This window comes from Centrocercus urophasianus, unplaced genomic scaffold (genome assembly GCF_019232065.1).
Source record: "Centrocercus urophasianus isolate 14NV4802_14NV808 unplaced genomic scaffold, USGS_Curo_1.0 seq_14, whole genome shotgun sequence".
Lineage (NCBI taxonomy): Eukaryota > Metazoa > Chordata > Aves > Galliformes > Phasianidae > Centrocercus > Centrocercus urophasianus.
The window spans coordinates 43,754,445-43,775,631 of NW_024884586.1; the positions used below are offsets into that span (position 1 = coordinate 43,754,445).

Here is a 21,187-nt window from a genome sequence, read left to right on the forward strand (position 1 = left end):
AGAACGCACAGTCTGAAGCAAAGAAAATACACTTTTGGCAGGACTCTTTCTAGCTACAGAAATTAATTAAATCTAAGTATACTAAAAGGTATTTGTTTCACTGTTTTCTGGAACAGACTCAGATCCATGACTGAAATTAGTACGCCTGCAACACTTAGTTTACTAAAAGAAAGGCAACATTTTAACTGCAGCTAAGAAGTCTTGAGGCTCTAATTTGGACAAGAAGAATTTGGTGAGTGCTGTTGTACACACCAGGGGGGTGGAACTTGATGATCTTTAAGATCCCTTCCAATCTAAGCCATTCTATGATTGCTTTTTTCAAGCTATCTGTGATACGCTTTATGGAATATAATGACTTGCAAAGGATTATAAGGTATGAACTATAATTTCAGATACAGAAGAATTCAAAGAAAGCTGTTTTTGTATACAAATACATTTAATTCAAAGCTAACACTGGAATATATATACTGAAGGTAAGTATGGTGTTAATTAAAAAAAGGGAAATGCTTTTGGTTAATAAAAAAAGAAAGTCTATACTTGTTACCATATCAGATGTCTGCTAACATTCTAAATCATTTCATTAATTTCTTCCTCCCCTCCCCCCAGTAATATTCTGTTGTAATGACAGTTCAGTTGTTGCAATTTTGCTTGTTTATAAAGCATTCCATATGAAATATCTCACAACAGTTCTACTGCATACCTAAATAATTCCCCCTTAATTGCAGCAATTCTTTAATATTTTCAAAAGTATGCTAAACACAACAGGTTAAAACAAGAAATGAGGACTACAACTGATACTGCAGGAGAAATCTGTGTAGGCAGTAGTAGTCATCACAGATGGGATTCATTCAGTATACTGCTGTTAGTTCTACCACCCACAGAATTTCTCATTATCATTTTCTACCAAACACAGCTCTGTAGAAATCTCTCATCTGAAGCTGAAATAACAGTGATGATATATGGATGCATATTAAGTAGTTAAAGGTCAAGTCAATTAAAAAAAAAAAGTGCTGAAGCCGTAATTAAATTTTTTTTCATGGCTGTAATTCCTGATTTGAAGAAATAATACCAATCCTGTCCTCTAATATGGAAAGCATTCCTTCTGAATGTACTGAGCATCAAGATGTTGTACAACTGTTTGTTCTTTTGTCCCAACTCATAGTAGACATCTGAGAAGGCAACATGCTCCAAAAGGATGCAAAGTTCTGCCCCTTTGCTGAAGGACAAGCTGACATTCCTGATTTGTACACAGGGCGGAGTTCTGTATTCTTTTTATTGCTACTCCTCTTATTGTGAGTGTTGACAGTGCTGACAGTTCTTACAGGAGGCAGTACCTCGATCATGTGCATCGCTGGATGTGAGGAGGAAACGGCATTAAACTATGGTAAGGCACATGGCTTAAGAGAGCTGGCAGAGTGAATGCACAGATATAATTTTTGAGCCTGCTGTGCTATAATACAAGTTATAAAGTAGCCATGCTGTAAACACCTGGAGATGGATCCAAATTAAAACAGAAAAAAACCCCTAAGTTTGCTTTATTTTAGTGTAAATGCCTATAAAATTATTAAAGTTTGTCCAATCTGATTCACAAACAGTTGTATCAGCATAACGAAGAGAAACATGTCACTGTGGTATAAGGATGGAAACTCCACAAGCTGCCTCAGCACTTATACTGTTAAACCACAGCCAAAGTTATTACACTTCCTAGCAAAATTTAATTAAAATTTCTAAAGATTCCATTCTTGTGGCGGTCAGTTCATTTTGAGATAGAGGAGAGTAAATGTTTCCAAGTAGTTTGCCTGAAGCAGTGGAGTAGAATACAGGAATTTCTTGTTTATGAGTTCTTTATAAATTACCAAATCTGACTCACGTGTCATCATAAAGTATTAGCTGCTAGATGTTAGTTGCTAAAGGTCATGGAATTAATAGTACAAAGAGCTTGCTGTTGAAGATCTGTCTTTTAATTTCTTCTGTTATTCACATTCACCAAATTGTTCACCACAAGAGAGTGCCGAAGAGAATCTCCTATCTCACTATTCTTTCCTTCCTAGTAACTTCACAGATTTCCGTGAGTGAAACAATAGATTTCAAATGCTGATTTCCTCATTTAGTTTCACTGCAGCCATCTGGTGGTGATGTCACATACAATCACCTGTGTCTAACAAGCACCTGATAGTTCTTCCTTAGGGACTGAAAGTACAATGAGCACACACCAGCTCAGTATCAGGCTGTATTTATACTTCAAAGATTTGCTATCATGATTCAGATACATAGGAGACCATTTCAGCTGTTTTACTTGGTTTAGATCATTTCCTGCAACTTTACTCATCCTCCCCATTAACATGAATACACATTTGGGGCTTTTTCCAAGTTAACTATTAAAGAGGTTAAGTAGGCTGGGCCCCATGACTAATATTTCGTTGGCATGACTGTATTTTGCTACTCTTCTAGAGTATTCCACAATTCTTTATTAGCATGTAGGGGATACTCTGAGATTCTCAATTATAAGTCAGGACTTTGGAATGTTCTAGCAATCTCAGAGCTCCACAATGAGAAAATGTGGCTTGTAAAATTTGGCTTGGAGGCATGAATACAGTATTTTCATGATACAAAGACCATATCTTGCATTGTTGTCATTAATTTAGCAGCCTAGTCCTGAGTTCTGATATTCTACACATAATTGAAAACAAAACAAAAACCAAACAAACAGCAAAACTTTATGAAGGTGATGCTGCAGCAACTGAATGCGGTTTATCAACCTCTGCGGGAGTTGCTTCCACTAACACTGCAAAGGTAGTAAATAATTTTTGTCATTGCCAACACCTCATCAGAGGCAAATGAAATGTGCAATTGCTGAACTACTTAAACATGAATTATGTGTAAACATAATTCTTTCCTTTTAGAAATGTTCGTAATATAAAGATGAACAGCCACATAGACACAGTATCATCTGTCAAGGAGCAGAAATAACCATTTGCATAGAAAAATGAGCAAGTTCAACAGCTGGGACTTGTCTGGATAGACCTTTGCCTGGAACCTTCCTACTTTGGATTAGCTTTAAGCTACCTACACACCCTAAAATAAGAACACTCACTGCAGCAGTAGTCCTTTACAGTGGTTCTCTACATAGGACTGCGATGCCAGTGCTCCAACAAAATGGATTGCTCCTTTCACACCTCACAGTACATAAACAACACACTGTGCTACAGCACTGAGGTGCAGACAGCTTATCAATAGTAGGACATTGTGTTATGGGTGTGTTGGTTTCTGTTTTTGAGTCAAGTATCTGACTGTCAACTTCTTACTGTATTCTAGTCACGTAAATAAAATCTATTGAGGAACACAACCATTTTACTTCCATGCCTTTTGCAGAGCAGGAATGTTCTGAAACAGTCAGAGAAACTTACAACAGAAACGTAACGGAAGTACCAACTGCAGACAGTATTATTTCAACACAATGCGTAGTTTCCACAAGCCAGACAGTGAGTCCCACATGTAGCTCCTTTCCCTATTAGGGAATCAAGTTACACATCAAGTTTTAGAGTTGAAGTGGATAAAATTTACCTACAAGTGCAATTAACTGCACTCCAGGGGCAGTTTTGCAGAAGCTCTTTTTGCTTTTCCATTAATGTTTAAGAGATCAAACATCACACCAATGTAGCTCATTCCCAGTATGCTAGGTTCTACAGCTAAGGTAAATCTTGAAATGATTCATGTTTTTTCCCTACCTTGTTTTCCTCAGCTCCCTAATTGAAAATTGCTAAAGCAGGTTATTTGAAGTATGTGTAATATCTTAGGAACTAAGTCAATGATCACAAATTTGCATCACAAATGCACATACAGCTCCTTACCTGGCATAAATTTTCAATCTGAACCGGTTATTTACTATACCACAATTCCGACCCACCCTGTAATCACCACTGGCTAATATCTGTTTGTTTGAAGCTCCCTTTCTTTTCCTACTTTTTATTTTCTGTTCCCCACTTCTGGAGGCTTTTGTATGTAAAGACACAAACACTAAGATCTCTCTACTCCTCCATTCTTCTGGAGTTAGAAAACAAAACAAGGGTGGAAAGAGTGAAAACTCCCAGGAAAAAAAAACAAAAAAACAACAAAAAAGGATCTGATGAGAATCAGTTTAAAAAGTACATCAAAGGAAGATATAAAACAAAGAAAACTACGGAAGGTAGAAGAAAGGCTAAGAATGAATGAAAAAGTAACTATCAGCTTTTCAAATCAAGTGAGCTACACCTGCTTTAAAACAAACAAAACCAAACAGGCCCAACATAGCCCATGTCAGTATTAGTACTGAATGGAGCTTTCAGAGGAATACAATACACCAAACTAAAGCAGAAATATGAATTCTGAAGGAATTAAAAGGAACACAGTACTTGGAAAGTTTACCATGTCATCATCAGTAAGGTTATCATGATCATCCAAATGCAAAGTATTTAAGCTACTGTCAGGTATTACTATCAGTGAAATTGAAGCACACAACCTTAAGCTGAAAGATTTAAGATGTTTTGGTGATGTAGTTAAAAGATGTACGTAAGCATTTACTCATTAAAATGACCTAAGCCTCTTAATCTTCTCAAAAGCAGATTAACCAAAACATGACATACAGCAAAATTTTGGTTTTATGCACTACGTGTCCTTGCTATGGACATTCACTGTGCACAGTTTGAAAAGCGATTTTCACGTGGTTTTTAGAGTCCCCAAAATACTGCACTGAAAGTTGACAAAAAGCTGGCAGTAACGTCCTGACTCGTGATGTAGCCTTAAATGATGTTTCTAAAGGAAATGGGGTACTTAAAGGTTACAGTTGAAAAGGATGCTCTTAAAAATGGCATGATGCTTTTGTCAGAAACATCAGCTAATTCTAATAAAATGATTAATCACAGAGATGTGGTTATTTTCAAAGTACTACTGAAAAAGCTTTTACATAGAAGAACTGTAGGAAACAAGACGGCATTATTCCAGAAATTACATTTACAACAGACTCCAGCACACTTTATCCAACATGTTTAATTCCTTCTTGCTCAACATATTTATACGTACAGCAGAGGCATCAGCTACAGTTTTAGAATTAACTTCTCTATGGTTGTAACTTGCTTCATTTACAGCAAAGATGAGCAAACCCCAAATTCATTCTCCAAGAGATCTTTAATGATGGCCAGAAGACTCTGAAACAAAGACATGATTTAGACTGTTCAAACTGTATAGCAAATCAATTCAAGAACACAGGTCAGAACCTAAAATACACAAGTCTGTCTAGATCTGAGTCTAAGAATTGGCAACTTCAGCTGCTCTAGCAAATATAACAACCTCCCCAAATTAAACATATAAACTATGCTAAGAATAAGAATCTTCTTCACATATTTTGAAGTGCTGTTACAGCAAACATCCACTCTTCCTCCGATTTGGATGATTGCTGCTATTGGCTATTTCTAAATTCAAGTTCACTTATGTTATTATCCTGAAGTCTACTGGACTGGAATTATTGTCACTAATTATACATGTAAAAATGTGACAAATGGTTGCATACATCCAACTGGGAGCAAACAAACAGCCACAGAACAGAAAATCACAGCAGCTCTTGAAAAATTAAATTGTCAAATCAGAAGAAACTGACCTTAAAAATTTAAATGCTATTTTGTACAAGGTATAAAAAACACCAGTTGAAAATACAAGTTCAAAACTGCAGTTCTTATGGCAGTTAAAATTTTTAATAGGTACTCAGGAAATTCAGACCACTTAAAATTCCTATGAAATGGCCATCATTATCACAATTTAAAATAATATTCCTTACTCTTACCTCCCTATCGAGACATAGAACTCCCACTTTGCTCCTAAAAGCTATGCAAAGTAAAACTGAAAATGGAGGCAGCATCTGGGCAGATTCACAAATGCTTTTAGGTTACAAAGCCATCAAAACAACCACAACTACATGTTTTGAGGCAGTCCTTAAACACCCACTAAATTGATTGAAAACAGAAACAAAACCCAAACTTATGTAAATTTTATGCATTACTGCATTAATTCAAAATAATACAAGAATTTGTTAATACTTACTATCCGCCACTGCTTTTTTACCTAGAGAAAAAGAAAAACAAGCTGAACAATGAGTTGTTTTTTTTTAAAATTTCTTGTTTCTATTTTGCAGATAATCTGCAATCAGGTTATACTACTCACTATTTGCTGACTGAGCTTGAACAAAATCTAACAAATGTACATCGTGCACTTTTCATGGTACATTTCTATAAACATTATATTGATTTTTAACTGTTTCCATCAACCGAGACTCCACGCATTTAGAATTTGTAGCATTCAAGATTCCTACTATAGGTCAAGAGAAACGTACAGAAATGTAGCTTTACATACGTGGACATTGTGTAAGTAGTACTACAAAATGAAGATGTGAACTGACTAATTTGTCTTAAAATCTTTTATAATTAAAGTAGCTTATTTTGTGTTCCAATTTTAATTTTCTCCTGTAAGAGTGATTTACAGTGGACAAAAATACATGGAGAAAAATAATACTGATTTGAATTCTGAATAAGGCTATGACCAACCTGATCTACTGACCCTCAGTGATATATGACAATTATATAAACAAATGTATTAAATACAAAACTGTACCCCAAATTACAAGAAGGTATACAGGTATTAAAAGCTGCTTTCACTTGAAAATAATGCTTGTACACAGTTCTACTATATGAAGGTTTTGGCCCTCATACCCTACACCACTGCATCTCTAAAGCAGCATGACCTGAACATGACCTGAGAAGAAGAGGCTCAAGGGGGACCTTACTGCTCTCTATAACTACCTGAAGGGAGGCTGTAGTGAGCTGGGGGTCGGCCTCTTCTCTTGTGTAACTGGTGACAGAAACTAGAGGGAATGGCTTCAAGCTGCACCAGGGGAGATTCAGGCAGGACGTTAGGAAATACTAGTTTTCTGAAAGAGTGGTCAGGCACTGGAATATACTGCCCACAGATGGAGTGCAGTCACAGACCTTGGAGGTGTTCAAGGAACATTTGAATTCTGTATTGAGGAAAATGGTTTTGTGAGTGCCACTGGTGACAGGTGGATGGTTGGACTGGATGATGTTGAAGGTCCTTTCCAACCTTGGTGATCCTGTGATTCTGTGAACCCAAACTAGAAACAGTTTTGCTTTAACTTCTTTCATTTCAAGCAGAATTCAAAAATTAAATTATTGCTTTCTCTCCAGCTGTTCAGCTTCTTCCATTTACTTATGCTTTTAAGTTTAGTGTTACAGGTTTGGACATACCACAAGTTTTTTGGACAGAGAAATATTAAGGTAAGGTCACTCAGCCGTTCCAACAATGAAGGACTCCTTATCCCTATCAAGGTTGTCTACATTTTATAACATGAAATTCTTTAAGACAGCTAGTAGAGAGTTGGACTTCACAATTTTTCAGTATAACCCGAGTTGAATAATAGGACCTTTAAGATACCATAATCTGTTGCCAACCTGCCCAACTCAAATTCACTAGCTTTACATTAGATGTTTTTTTCCTCTCAGAAAGTGATCCAGTATCATCAAATAAAATACAACTCAACGTTCAGAGACATGCCTCACATTTTGAGGCACATCAGCCCCAACTTACATTACTTTAATATAGTTCATACAGGAACAGCTTCTCAAAATTGTAATTTCTGCAGATATTAAGCAAAAACTCCATGAAAACAAAAGAACGAAAAAAAGACTCTCAAAGAAAACTTAATCAGAGAATCATAGAATGGCCTGGGTTGAAAAGGATGATCATCTAGTTTCGACCCCCTGCTATGTGCAGAGTCGCCAACCACCAGACCAGGCTGCCCAGAGCCACATCCAGCCTGGCCTTGAACACCTCCAGGGATCTAGTTTAAAAAAAGCCTTGCATTCATTCAGAAAAAAGCTGAAGGAGAAACCTCTGGCTACACATTGCAAGTTAGATGTGTTTTTAAAATGAGTATGAACATTATTTAATCTTCATAAAGCACATACACCAGTGCATGGGTGATTTTGTTAGTGCAGCCTTCTACACTGAAGATGCCAAACTTTTACATTTTTATAGTGAAAAATTGGCTTTGAGGAGAAGCATTAATTTCTTATTTGCTAGACATTTTTCAGGGGGCAGAGTTTGAACTGTGAAAGACATTCTTATCTATATACCAGGGTTTTAACAGCTAACAGAGATTATAATGTTTAACTTACCACCGTATGAAATTCTGTAATAGGCATAAGCTGTTAATGCTAGACCAACCCATATTTCTTGGTAAACAGTAGTGAAGTAGAACTTCATGGCTCTCCATGACTTTGGAATCATATTTTGCATCATCTGAAAGTTACAAGAGGTACTCCAATGGTGAGTTGTGCAATTACATATTTACTTACATATGCATATATGCACTGCATGCTGTATACGTAACTTTTATATGCATGTTAAACACACACACTGTCACACACACACACAGAGATGCATGTATATATACACACACACACCCATACCTCAGCAGCAGCACTCTGAGTTCCATTTGAAAAAAAAAAAAAAAAAGCAAATGTGAAAAAGTATTTATTCCAAAGCACTACAAATTCAGGATTCAGGTTATACTTTATGGACTAACACACAGATACATGCCTGCTGATAAAAGGATTCAAAGATGAATTAACAGGATTTGCAGTGTAGCAATAGCTGGGCTCCTCTCTACCAGTGATTTGTTTCTGAGTCTCTCAGGAGTAAAATCTTGTTCCAGGCAAACTAGAGAGGCTCCTATCTTGCACCATACCAAATTAGTTTCTCTCCCTCACATAACTTATACCTCTCAACATCATAATTTCTACTCAAAATAGCAGAACATGTGATAAGCTACTCAATTCATGATTTATTATGAAAATGTTACTTTTTAAATGTGCTCCAGCAGCAGGAAGCCTATTGATGTGTTTTTCTCCTCTGTACCCAGCTTTGTTCATAAAACCATAGAATGGCCTGGGTTGAAAAGGGCCTCAAAGATCACCTAGATTTAACCCCCCCTGCCACATGAGGTTATCCAAACAATGGTTGTTATTCAAACCAGACCAGAAAAGTATGTAAGATGTACGTTAAAATAAAACTTACTGCCATTCAACATCTTAGCACACATTTGCACCACACTACATAGCAATACTGCACATTCTATTGTTTTCTACCTTAAACACTTTGAGCACATCACCCAAATAATACAACCCATCAAACTCATCTGTACATTGACATGGACATTATATATTAACTCAGAGCCCCAGAATAGAAATCTTGGTACTTCTCCAAGGATAAAAGCATCTCTATGGAATTTAATGTCTTAATACAAATCCGTATTTCTCTTCACCAGTATACCAGTTTACAGCAGCAATTACGGAGGTATTTCCTGAAAGGCTGTGCTTTCACCAGTGCTGTTGAGTACACCGAGACCCCCCCTGCTTCCCAGTGAGTTAATCCATGCTGAACGCGCCTTCTAATCCACGTTCCTCGCCCTCCTCCCAGCACCGCGGCCCGCTCACCCCTCGCAGCGGGTACCTGCCGCCCTCCCGCGGTCCCTTCTACACAGGGAACAACGGCCACCAACACACAAGGGTTGCTCCCCAGCCTCCTCCCCGAGCGACGGCACTAACGGCCCAGGCCTGATCCGCAACCCACCGTTAGGCCGGGAGAGCGCGGCTGCCACCGAAGGTCACGGAACGGAGACGGCCTCCGCTACCGCCACGGGGGATGCCGGGAAAGCACGCACCAACGAGGGAAGATCGCGAGCCAGAGAGGCGGCGGCGGCGCACAGCGCCCCCTGCAGCTGTGGAAGACCAGAGCACCAGCGCGGCCCGCTCTCGGTCAGCCTCAGCCGTTCGAGGGCCGTGCTGCAACGTTCAAAGAACTGACTGCACTGAAAAAAATCCATGCTTAGGCCTGTTCGCACTCTGTACTGCCTAGGCATGGAGCGCGCACCGAGACAATACTGGGAAGGGCCGTCAAGGCTCCTGACGCCCGGGGGCAGCCTGTCGCCAGGAGGCAGCCACCAGGGTGGCCTTCTCATGGTGGGCTGAGGCTATACGCCTGCGGGCTGTTTTCTTAGCTAAGAGGAACGACACATTGATCGCGATCCCAGAACGCCTTTCGGCCATTGCTCTAGGGCTGTAACACACAAGCTGACCGCGCTTCACTACTCCACAAACATGGCACCGCCCTCCCTTCAATGGGTCAGGTGCTGTGGGCGGGGCTTTCCCTAGCGCGGGAAGAGAGCGCGGTGAGGGGGTGCGAGCGCGCGCGTGTGGTGCGCGGTGCGAGGCGCCGGCCTGTTGTCGGCATCATGCTGCGGAATCTCACTATCGAGCAGGTGAACGAGTGGTTCACCATTGGCAAAGATGTGACCGCCGTTGAGTTCTTAGGTGGTCGTGCGCAGGCTACAGCCTCGCCTGATTCATCCTGTCTCCCCAGTCCGTTTGCTGTGCAGGAGTCGTTGAGGTGAGTGTGGTTGCTGCCCCTCAGCCTCATAGCGGGGTGTGGGGCTGTGTGTGGAGTGCCTCTCCTCTGTTTGTACGTTTTTATATGTGTTTAGTGATGTATGCGTGCTGCTACAGAACAAACAGGGCCTCTGTAGGAAGGCCTCTTTTGGTAGGTGGGTTTTGTTTCCATGCGCGTTTCTATTTTACGCTTCTGGGATTGTGCTTAGGGAGCTTGGGCATCGTTTGAGGAATTCTGATGAGTTGTATGTTCAAATGGATGCACTTGGATTTGTATTTGTTGGCTTCTTGAAGGTTTTGGAGGGCTGAAAGCAAAAAATTTTCTCTTACCTTGCTGAGGTTGCTTGTACTGTGATTATTTCAATATTTTCTTCAAGGCATGTTAAAATTAAAGGCAAAATGATTGACGTTAAAGATGCTTGTTATATATAAATAGTTTTAAGCCTCTTATATAACTTATGGTTGTTAAAATTATTTCCAAGTTCTTATCTAAATTGGCATGCAAGAGCACGTAGGATTTATACCCAGTCAATCATGGAAATAAGAAGTGTGTCATAATAATTACAGTGCTCTGTAATAAGAAATAATACTTAACAAAAGCTTTATGAAATACTTTTGCTAATTGAATGTAAAGGCTTTGTGCCTTAAGAAGATATGCAAGATGTTCTTTTTGGTTACCAATGATGCTTCATCTTTTGAGGCTAAGTTTATCATGTTGTCTGGACTGCCTCTAGAGTAACAATATTAGCAGTTGAGCTTAAGAAGAAATAATATTTCTCTGTGGTTATGGTTAGAGGTTTTATCCTTAAATGGCTTGTTAATTTTCTTCTTAATTCCTCTGATTGCATTTAACTGAATGAAATGAAATGACCCTTAAATCTTTCTTCTTACCAAAGCAATTGTGGTTCAGATTAAAACACTTAAAAAGCGCAAACATGGAAAAAGATCATTATTCTCTCTTTGATTTCTTGCATGTTGCAGGTGTAGCATTTGCTGAGTTAGGTTTTTTTTTTTTAATAGCTACTTTATTTGGCTAAAAACATAGCAAGCTGTTCTGCCTGACACCTGTGCAGGTGGGAGGCTTGCTGCCCTTTGAAGTTGCTGTCACTCACCTTTCTGCCAGTGGAATGATGTGTGCCAGCTGCATGTGGTACCAAAATTACCAGTTCTTACCCTGTCTTTACTCTTTCTATGCTGTTCTTTTTTTCTAAGTAAAGAATACATTGCACTTTGAAAATATTCTGTAAGGTTACCTCCCATGTTGGTGTTCGAAGGAAAAAGAAATGAAGGAAGGTCTCTGAGGATGGCATTTTCTCAGCCTTTGTATAATATTTTTTCTACCTATGCCCTCTTTATTTCCCAATTTAGTTTTTTCCTTTTAGTTTCCACTCCAACTGTTGATGTTAGAACTGATTACGTAGCCTAGTATCAGTGAAGTGTAAGAAGTATGTAAGTCTTTTTGTGCTTTTCCTATTCATTGTACATGGAATTACTAGATTAGTAGTGATGCCTACATATTTCAATTATTGCTCCCAGATTGCCTTTTAGCATATGTTTCAGTTGATGGTCCTTATTTCTGAAATGGAAAGACTTCATCTGAATTATGGAATCATTCAGATGATTCCGTAATCCAACTCAAAAGGCCATCCAGTCCATTCCCCTGCAGTGAACGGGGATGCCCACAGCTCCATCAGGTGCTCAGAGCCCTGTCCAGCCTGACTTTGGCTGTCTGCAGGGATATCCCCCACCTTTCTGAGCAGTCTGTGCCAGTGCCTCACCGCACTTATTGGGAAAAAACTTCTTCCTTATCTGCCCCCATTTAGTTTGAAACCTTTTCCTCTTATCCTATCACAACAGAGCCTGCTAAAGAGGTTTCTTTAGCTGAAGCTTCTTTAAAAAATATTGGTTTATAACCTCTTGTAGTTTTATACCTTTTATAAAAAATACATGCAATCTGTTTTACCCAACTGACATTACATTATAAGTAAATTCTGTGTTGGGTGAAAGATTCAAGTGGGGAAGAAGGGAAATACCTTTGAGTTGCATGTTACCAGATTGAGGAGCTCTGAATGAACGTAGTCTTCAGTATGCTTGAAAAGAATATCATATGTGACATTTTTTCTCTGAAATTGCAAAATAGTTCTTTTTGTGAATTGAGGAATAGGAGACTTGCCTGTTTCTATGATGTGACAGACTGATGGAGAGGAAATCTGGAGATGGAGAGTTTAAATAAAAGGTGTGTAAAAGTTTGTTTCCGATGGTGATGGGAGCCCGATGGGAAATGCAGCACATGGCTACGGTGTATGTTTTCTCTGATTTTTTTGCTTTAATTGTCTGCTCTGACCATAACTGCTGGTGTCCAATCAGTGCTTTAAGACTTTGTTATGAACTCAGTCACAGATAATAGCAACTGAGAAATGGCAAGTTTCCGAAAATTTGAAATGCTCACTTGCTTTTGAAGTGATTTGTTGACCCTCTTGCTACTCCAGAAAGTACTGTGACTTACCAAAATGCTGAAGTTTAGTGTCTGGTTTTCAGGGTAGCTTCAAACAACGGAAGAAGCGCAACCTTTTGAAATGAAATTTTGTGAGAATTTCTTAGGGGATAGAGAGCTAATTGTTAAAAGTACTTAAATATCCAAAGGTTACATTTAGTCGTCAGATTTCACAGTATTTCCTCATGTGCAGTGCAGAGTTCAGACAAATGAAGAAACTGTTCATGCTGTGAAATGTTATTTTACGTTGCTTTTGCTTTAGGACTTACTCTTGAAATTGAGAAATAAATATTCAGCTCCAAAAGGTACTTATCCATTTAATATAACATCAAATATACTTAAGAAATCTTACATTGTATAAATTCCCTATAAAGCTTAGAAGCTATGTAATAAATACAGCAGTTGTTGTTTAATAGTTTGTGGACTGGTGCTACTCCAAAATACAGAAAGCAGTCTTTTCTTGTTTATGATTCTATACCTACAGATATGCCAAAGATAAAATGCTTGTTTTATTAGCAGCATCTACGTTTTTGGTTAAAAGGTTCCTTCAAACACAGTAGCTTCAAGGAATGTGGAAGGTAAGAAAAGAGAGTTCATGCTACAAGTTCATATAATGCATACTAGCTGTAATCAAGGATTTTAGTTTCTGAGCTCTTAAGGTGAAAAAGGGAACATGTCACATTTCTTACTGCTATGTTTCTGGATGGCAATCACAGTGAAGGAAGGCAGACAGCTACAGAGCTTTTTGAAAGCAACACAAAACAACTTAACTTGATGGGTAGTAGTATGGTAGATTCCAGATCCTATCAGAGAAAGTGGGAAACATGCTTTGTGTGTTTTTGTCGACATAACTTGAGACTGTAGGGATTTCCTCTTTCTCCGATCTGTTAGAACTGTCTCCACGCAGATTGAAATGTTCAGAGCAATTTGTATTCCACACATTTACCAGTTGCTCTTGTTGGTTTTCTCTCTCCATGGTAGTAAGGAAATCTTTTAAAACTTGCTTGAATATGTAGACTATTTCCCAAGGCAAAACATCATTTTCTGCCAGAACTTCACGAAATCTAGAAACAAACAAGCACTGAAATCTAATCACTGATGCTGACAATGCTCCTGTTTCCTTGCTAATCTGATGAGGAGAGGGAAAGGGGGAGGAAATGACTGTGCTCTTATGTCAGTTATTCCTTGCTGCCACATTTCCCCACACACCTCCCCCAGAAGATTGTAGAGGAAAAGAGCTCTAACAATACATTGGAGGCAATCCAGCTATTTTGAGGATTGTTGTTATTCAGTATTCTTTTGTTTTCCTTTGCCATCTGGGTAACTTGATTTAAACTGACTTTGCCCTTAGGTATATTCTGGGCTTTAAAAGGCACATAGGATTCTTCTGTCATTTGTGTGCCCCTAGAAAGTGTATTTAAATAGCATAGGAGAATTTTTGATGGTAATCCATTTTTTTTCCCTTTTGCCCCAGAATGGAATTCTGTTTAACACTGTTTTTTTTTTTTTTTTTTCTAGGGTTACAGGCTTCAAATATTTTGTACAGCGAGGCTTAACGGTACACTGCATTAATTTGAGTTTTTGATTCTTGGATGCAATTTAATAAATACTGGGGATGAGTAGTGGAGAATTTAAACTATTGAGAAGTCATAATATAAGCGTGCAAAATTTCCTTTAAGATTAGGCTGGGAGAATCCTGATGTTTAAAAAAATATATATATATATATAATAAGACCAAAACCAACCTTCATGTACAATATAATAAAGCACAGGTGTAATCTCTGACACACATATAAAGATACACTCAGATTGCTGTTCATTCCTAAATTGGAAAGAAGATCACAGCCATATATAAGCTTGGATTAGGCAAAAGAAGTAACTTAAAACTTACTGAAAATCAACTACTCCAAGTAAAAGGAATAGGAAATGGTTACCTGCTGAGAACAGTTCCAGTCTGGCAGGGTTGGATTTGGGAGCACAGAACTTCGAGCTGCCGCTGCTCAGTAGCTGGAATTGTGGCTTGAGGATTTTGGTAGTTCTTCAACCAGTTGTAATCCATGCCGGTTTTCTGGACTTTTTGCTCGTTTTCAATCTCTTGCACTAACCTTTCACGCTCCTTCAGGTGCCATTTCAATTCCCTCAGCAAGGTTTTTGTAACTAGTTCTGATCCAGGATACCTTGAGGGTTTGTAGGAATCATTTTTTGGCCATTTCATCCAGCCAAAAAGCGGCATCTTTAAGCTTGTGAGGGGGAAAGAAAAAGAAACTTCGCTTATTTCTGTTAGGCAGGCAGCATTGATGCCAGGGACTTCTTTTTAAGCAGGTGAGTGTTTAAAGGAAACTTTGTTCCTCGTACTAAAATACCTTGCTGCAGGATAGGAAAAAAAACCATAATCACCAAACCGGTATCAAATGTGACAAGGCTCACATTTTACAGCATTTCTCATGTTTTCTGGATTAACACTTACGAATCTAAAGCTCATTTGAAACTGCATATTTATCATCTTGAAATCACTTAACTTTCTTTTTATGGATAATGTAGGTGAGGTTTATAAAAAAAAAAAAAATTAAAAATGTGAGGTAATGCTTACATGTTAAGTGAAATAAAATAAATAGTTCAGTGCTGTAACTCAGCGCCTATCCTGTTCTTTAAAACTTCTGCATCACTTTTTATTTTAAGCAAATTCTTGTTTATATAACTTCTGGAAGCAGATCTAGTGGAATAGATTTATAAACTGCAGCTTGTTACAAACCATGCGGACAGAAGAACACAAATTTGAATAAAAATAAAATGAATTACCTTTGCAGTTGTCTGAACAGTGTTGTTTCAGGTGAGTTTGCTCGAAGGTCTCCTACTGTAGCATTTCCTGTTCCTGGGCTGTTACTACTGGTGGAAGAAAACAAGGTTTTTTCTTTTTTTATTCACTCAGACTGTGCTTAAAACGTCTTTCTGCAGTGCATATGAAAGCTTAAGTTTTTTTTGCTTTTAAGGTTCTTTTTCATCCTCAGTACCCAAGAGCAGCAGTAATCCATTTAACCTAACGTGGTCTTCCTAATACTTCTACAAAGTCCATTAAGGTTTCCTACCTTTGATTTGTGTTCCGCCGATGGCAGCAATTCAAAGAAAGATGGTTGCAACTTCAGATGCTTGTTGCTAAAGCCATCCAAAGGTATTGTTGGCAGGGAGATGAATAATGATTGTCTGAAGCAACCGCAGACGTGCTTCTAGCTAAAGTTAAGGCTGTCGTATGATGTGATGCTTGGCTGTGCATAGCTGTAGGTCACAGTTTAGAGCTGTATTTTTATGCTTGTAGAGTGCTAAAAATAACTATGTTGCTTTTATCATCAAACTAAACTTCCAGGCCCTTGAGATGCTGGAAGACTTTTCTCCCATTGGGGAGGGGGGTCAGACTGTTCTACTGTCACTTTTAAACAGCTAAGAATAGTCTTTCTCTGGTAGAGATCATCTAAAGCCTTTGCTAACAGAGTGTTGATGAAAGAGAGCTATTTGACAGTTGCTCGGGATTTTGTTGCTACATTAAATACTTTCTCCAGCTGAATTTCATCCATCTCATGCTACTACAATTCTTATTACTGTGCAAAGCATAGCTGTTAGCATTTTTAATTAACATCTCAAATGTGTTCAAAGAAGCCAGTCTGTAACACCTACGGTGTGCCACGAAAGACGCATTAATCTAATTAAAGGAATAAAATGATAAAGAAATGCAAATTGAAGTCAAACTGCTGTAAAAAGCCCAGAATTTTGAGTCTTACCATAGACTTTGCTTCAGTCTCAACTGGCTGTCAGTTGCCTTTTCTCTCTTTCCTTGATGAGTTTTTTGAGCATCTCCGTTTTTAAGGTTCATTTTCAGGGATGGCATCACGCACGCTAAAGGTCGCTGAAGCAGCCATTTTCCGTTCCAGTTATCTGGTCTCTTCCTATTAATTTTAAAAGGTGGACACACTAAGTGCCTTCTCTTCTGCTCTTTCTCGTTACAGTGACTGTCTTTGCTCCTGTGAGTATTTTTTTGTTCCTACTTTTTTGCCTTCACTGGTGTGTTGAGCTGTTGAAGGAACAGGGCTTCTGTAAATTTGTTCTAGATGTCATGCAACATAGAAGATGACGTGTAGGGCTGTTATTAAAACTGATACCACTTCTACATTGAAAAAATTCAATTGTCAGTATTAATCCTCTTCAACTGGAAGGTTTTCACATTGCATTGTATGTGGTACTATGAAGAAGGAAGGAAGCTAGGTTTATGATGACAGAACTGTCCTGACAGATTTTCAGACGAAATAAAAACGTTCTTTGCCACCTCCTTTACAGCACAGTTGCCGTGTCACTGCTTACTTTCCAATTGGATACAGTGGGGCGGGGGGAAGGGAACTGCTGCATGGCATAAAACCTCTAAAAATTAAGGACACGTACTGAAAGGTGTGGAAGTGAATTAAACGAGGAAACTACAACAGTGGCTTTTTTGGGTTTTGGTTGTGTCATAAAGCATTGAGTGCCAGGATACTGACGATGATGCTTTCCTTTCCGCTGGAAGGGGAGCAGTTAATTGTATTGCTTCTAGTTCTGTGCATGTTTGAGGTCTGCCTTCAGGAAGAGATGACTGCTTGTGTGAGGTTTGACATTGGGAACTGGGAGGTGAAGGAGAGCAATAGATTCACAGTGCTGTATTGGGATGGGAGTTTTGACTTTCACAGATAGCAGGGCTTTGATGAGGATCATGGTTAGTACTTGCAGTTGTTATGACTTAGCCTGGGGGAAGAAGCCTGTATTTTGATTCCTCTCATTAATTGCTAGGCAGTTTTATAATAAAATTACAAATGGTATGAAGTTGTTACTGCATACTTGTGGCAGTCTTGAGTAAACTCAGGGATGCTGTGTTTTTTGAAAGCAGTTTAGGAATGTAAGGTTCTGAATCTCTTCTCTTTGTTTTCATTTCCCTCTTCTGAATCTTCCTCTACTGATGTTAGTGTCTAAAACCAAATGTAGTACTAATATACTAATATGGTACTTGAATGAGACCGTAATGTTATTTATATAATGATGAGCAACTTTTCATCTTTAAAGAACCTTAAGTTCCTCTGCCACTGTAGCAGAACAGTTCTTTATAAAAGTATCAATTAGTAAATTAATCCTAATGACTTGTGTGTATAATATAAAATGTCAATTAAAGAGTATTTTCTGTTTTATTTTCATTTAACATCCTGAGTATACTGTGTTTTCTGAACTTTCTAGGCAAGGGATGTAACGAATTTTGAAAGTGCGTTTCTGCTTTTTATCCTATGGGCTTCCTGGTATCAAATAAATTTGTTCCAAAACCTTAATACATCTCTTTCCTGCTGTACTTATTCTACCCCCAACCTCAGTTAATTAAGAGGTATGCATAGAGTTGATACTCCTTGAACCATCTGGGCAATCCACCAGTTTACAGAAATGTTTTTATATAGGCAGGTGAATGAGGAGTTTGTGTAACCTGGTTTGGGGAGAAAAGAGGGACGTCTGATTTTCCTCTTTCTTGAGAGAGCAAAATACTTCTTTCTTGTGTTCCACAAGCAATATCTGTGTATGCAGCTTCCAGAGCAGATTACTCTGGCTGCGTCTGTTAAGTACTTGCATGCTTCCCGAAGCCCTTCTCAGACTTAGTTAGAAATGGAGGCTTGGAATAAAGCTCTGATTGCATGGCCTTGTGGCTGGGTTCACTTTTCTCCTTTGCATTCGGACCGTATGAAGAAAAAATGCTTCATCTGAGACTGGCTGAACAGAGCTAGGAAGTCTAGGACAGAAGTTTCTATGGAAGAGCCTTTCCTGCGTAAGGAGTCTAAGCTTCAGCACCCAGCAGAACAGCTGAAACCCGTCTCTGCAGTCCTGGCTTCTGTGCAAAGGTGAATTTGTTCCTCAGGGATGTGGGTGCCTTTGGTGGTGGGTGCCTTTGATTTACTCATGGCTTTTAGCTGTGCTAATTTCATAACATTTGGGTTACAAATACAGAAGGAAGGAATCATTGAGGCAGCTTAACTTGTGGTTCCATACTTCTGTACACAAAATCAGTACAACTTGCATGAAAATTCTCTAGAAAATATTCATGTGGTTTTTTTCCTTCAGCAGACAGATGCAGCCTCTATTTAGAGGGTGGTATTTGTAATGGTGGGTTGTGGATCACCAGTCAGAAAAATGAGCGTGCCTTCATGCATAACCTTTGTTCAATGTATTCTAGTATTTTATTTACCCTTTTAGAATGAAATATGATGCATTCTAATCAATCTGATTAGGAGGAAGCTTACTTAGCGGTTGTGCTACTAGTTCTTAGTTGATTGAGAGGGAGAAAGGAGGGTCATTCTAGTGCAGTATCAGCATAGGGCATCTTTAAAGAATTCCTGCAAAGACAGCACCACACCTACGATGATGGTTACTTTCTCTGGGTATCGTTTGCAATGAAGAGGTGCAGCTGAACCCAGTGCTTGCTGTCAGAAGTCTCACAGTTGCTAAGCGGCTTTGTTCTGCTACATGTGGCTTCATGGATGTCTAGTTCATTGGTCTCATTTGCAGCCTGAAAACATCCAGTACTCAGCATGTTGTCTACTCTGGGAATTCTTTTGTCTCTTTCTGCTTGCCCCCAGGCTGTGAGGGGAGCCTTGACAGTGAAATTTCAGGTGTATGACTGTGAAGACTTAGTGCCTGGGTAGAAGCGTTGTTTGCTTTTAAAGGTCTACAGGTTGGAGACCTGGATCTCCTTGCCAATACTCTTTCAGCTTATGTTATCAACGAGGAGCCCTCAGCCCTGTGTTAAAGGCACAGCACAGCTGCAGAGGAAGGGTAGTTCCATACACTTCTGGTGCGAGTGCAATAGCAGCACATGGAATTTAGATAATTGATACTTAATGCAGGCAAGCAGCATGAGTCAGTGAGATGTGTGTTCTGAGGGTGTGGAGTATACTTGGTTTTGAGCTTTGTTGGTGCAACAGCAAAACAATTCTGAAGAAGTACTTATAGGGTAGTAGTAAAGTGCTTTCATGGAAATTTACAGCAATTTCCTTCAAGGATAGGTAGTGGGGTAAAGGAAATTAGGTGGATTCTTACTTGAGAAGAGTGGAGTACGGCACCATGAGTTAATCATGACTTACTTAGATGTCATCTACTGCAGGAGATGAAATAGTTTGTGGCAAGATAATATTTCGTAGCTAAGAAGAAGTGACTGCAGATGTTCTTTTTATTCTATCCTGTGCTTTCCAGAATCTTCAGAATCTAAATAAACTCACCTCTTTAGCATGGCAGACTTGGATATTTACATGGTGTGTGGCTAATTAAGTTCTAAGTTCTTACTATGAGCTTTCATTGCTCCTGCAGTGAGTGATTTGCTCTAATGCAGAAGACGTAGTCTTGCTGCAAACTAACACTCTGCCAGAGGCTCCATCCAGCCTGCCCTTGAGCACCTCAGGGATGGGGCACCCGCAGCTCTGGGGCAGCCTGTTGCATTCTGTGACAGGTTGGAGTTTCATATTATATAGGAAGGTCACCAATGCTAACGGTCACCTGAAAAAAGTGATCTATAGTCAGCAGATAGGATGGCGTGCTTCCATTTGTAAGCACTGTCCCACTACTTGGACTTCATAATAAACTTTGCAGCGTGTTTTTCTTTTGATATAACAGAACAACTCATTGGAGCCATTTCAGGCTGCAGACCAACAGTGTGTCTGCCTCCTCAGGTGGCACTGGAATGCTTACACTTATTAACAGCTGTGAACAAAACTTGCCACAAGCCTACATAACAGGCCTATTGATAATGTTCCTCGTTTGGTCCTTTGCTGTGACAGCTAACAACAGTAGTAACTGACTTTTTAGAATGTTAACTAAGTTGTTTGCCATTGCTGCATTCCCATTCATGTGATGAATAAGACCAGGATGTGCTTAAAGCTGCTGTCTTCCAGTTGTACTTCGTGTAACAGTGGTGTCCTCGGTGCTGCTGTTGCATCACCAATAGGCAGGGGAGTTACAGGTGTTGTTTTGTAATTGAGGCGATCCTGCATTTGATCTTAGTGGGGCAGCAAAGATGGTGAGCAGTCCAGAGGGCAAAGGGCATGAGAAGCAGGGGAGGCCACTGAGTTGCTCAGAGCAGAGGAGCTGAGGGGAGGCCTTATGGCTGCAGCTCCTCACAGGGAGCAGAGGGGCAGTGCTGAGCTCTGCTCTCTGTGAC

The 21,187-nt window shown here is 39.3% G+C and overlaps 2 protein-coding genes across 2 annotated transcripts in view; one reads left to right on the plus strand and one right to left on the minus strand.

Moving 5' to 3' along the window:
* Positions 1 to 13,750: 13,750 nt before the first annotated feature.
* RD3L (RD3 like) lies at positions 13,751 to 15,217 on the minus strand. The gene is made up of 2 exons (XM_042815055.1): positions 14,919 to 15,217; positions 13,751 to 14,048 (listed from the first exon to the last, which is right to left on the minus strand). The coding sequence occupies exons 1-2, from the start codon at positions 15,215 to 15,217 to the stop codon at positions 13,751 to 13,753; spliced, it is 597 nt and encodes a 198-aa protein (XP_042670989.1).
* A 3,569-nt stretch (positions 15,218 to 18,786) lies between these two features.
* TDRD9 (tudor domain containing 9) overlaps positions 18,787 to 21,187 on the plus strand; it is a 51,138-nt gene continuing 48,737 nt past the window's right edge. The window contains exon 1 of the mRNA XM_042813614.1: positions 18,787 to 18,878. Coding sequence (XP_042669548.1) covers positions 18,787 to 18,878 — 92 coding nt within the window. The remainder of the gene's footprint in view (positions 18,879 to 21,187) is intronic.

Coding starts and splice junctions, on each gene's coding strand:
- RD3L (XM_042815055.1), bottom strand. CDS start 15,217: ATGCCGCTTTTTGGCTGGATGAAATGGCCAAAAAATGATTCCTACAAA. Junction 14,049..14,918: donor ACTGGAACTGTTCTCAGCAG/GTAACCATTTCC, acceptor GTTTGTTTCTAG/ATTTCGTGAAGTTCTGGCAG.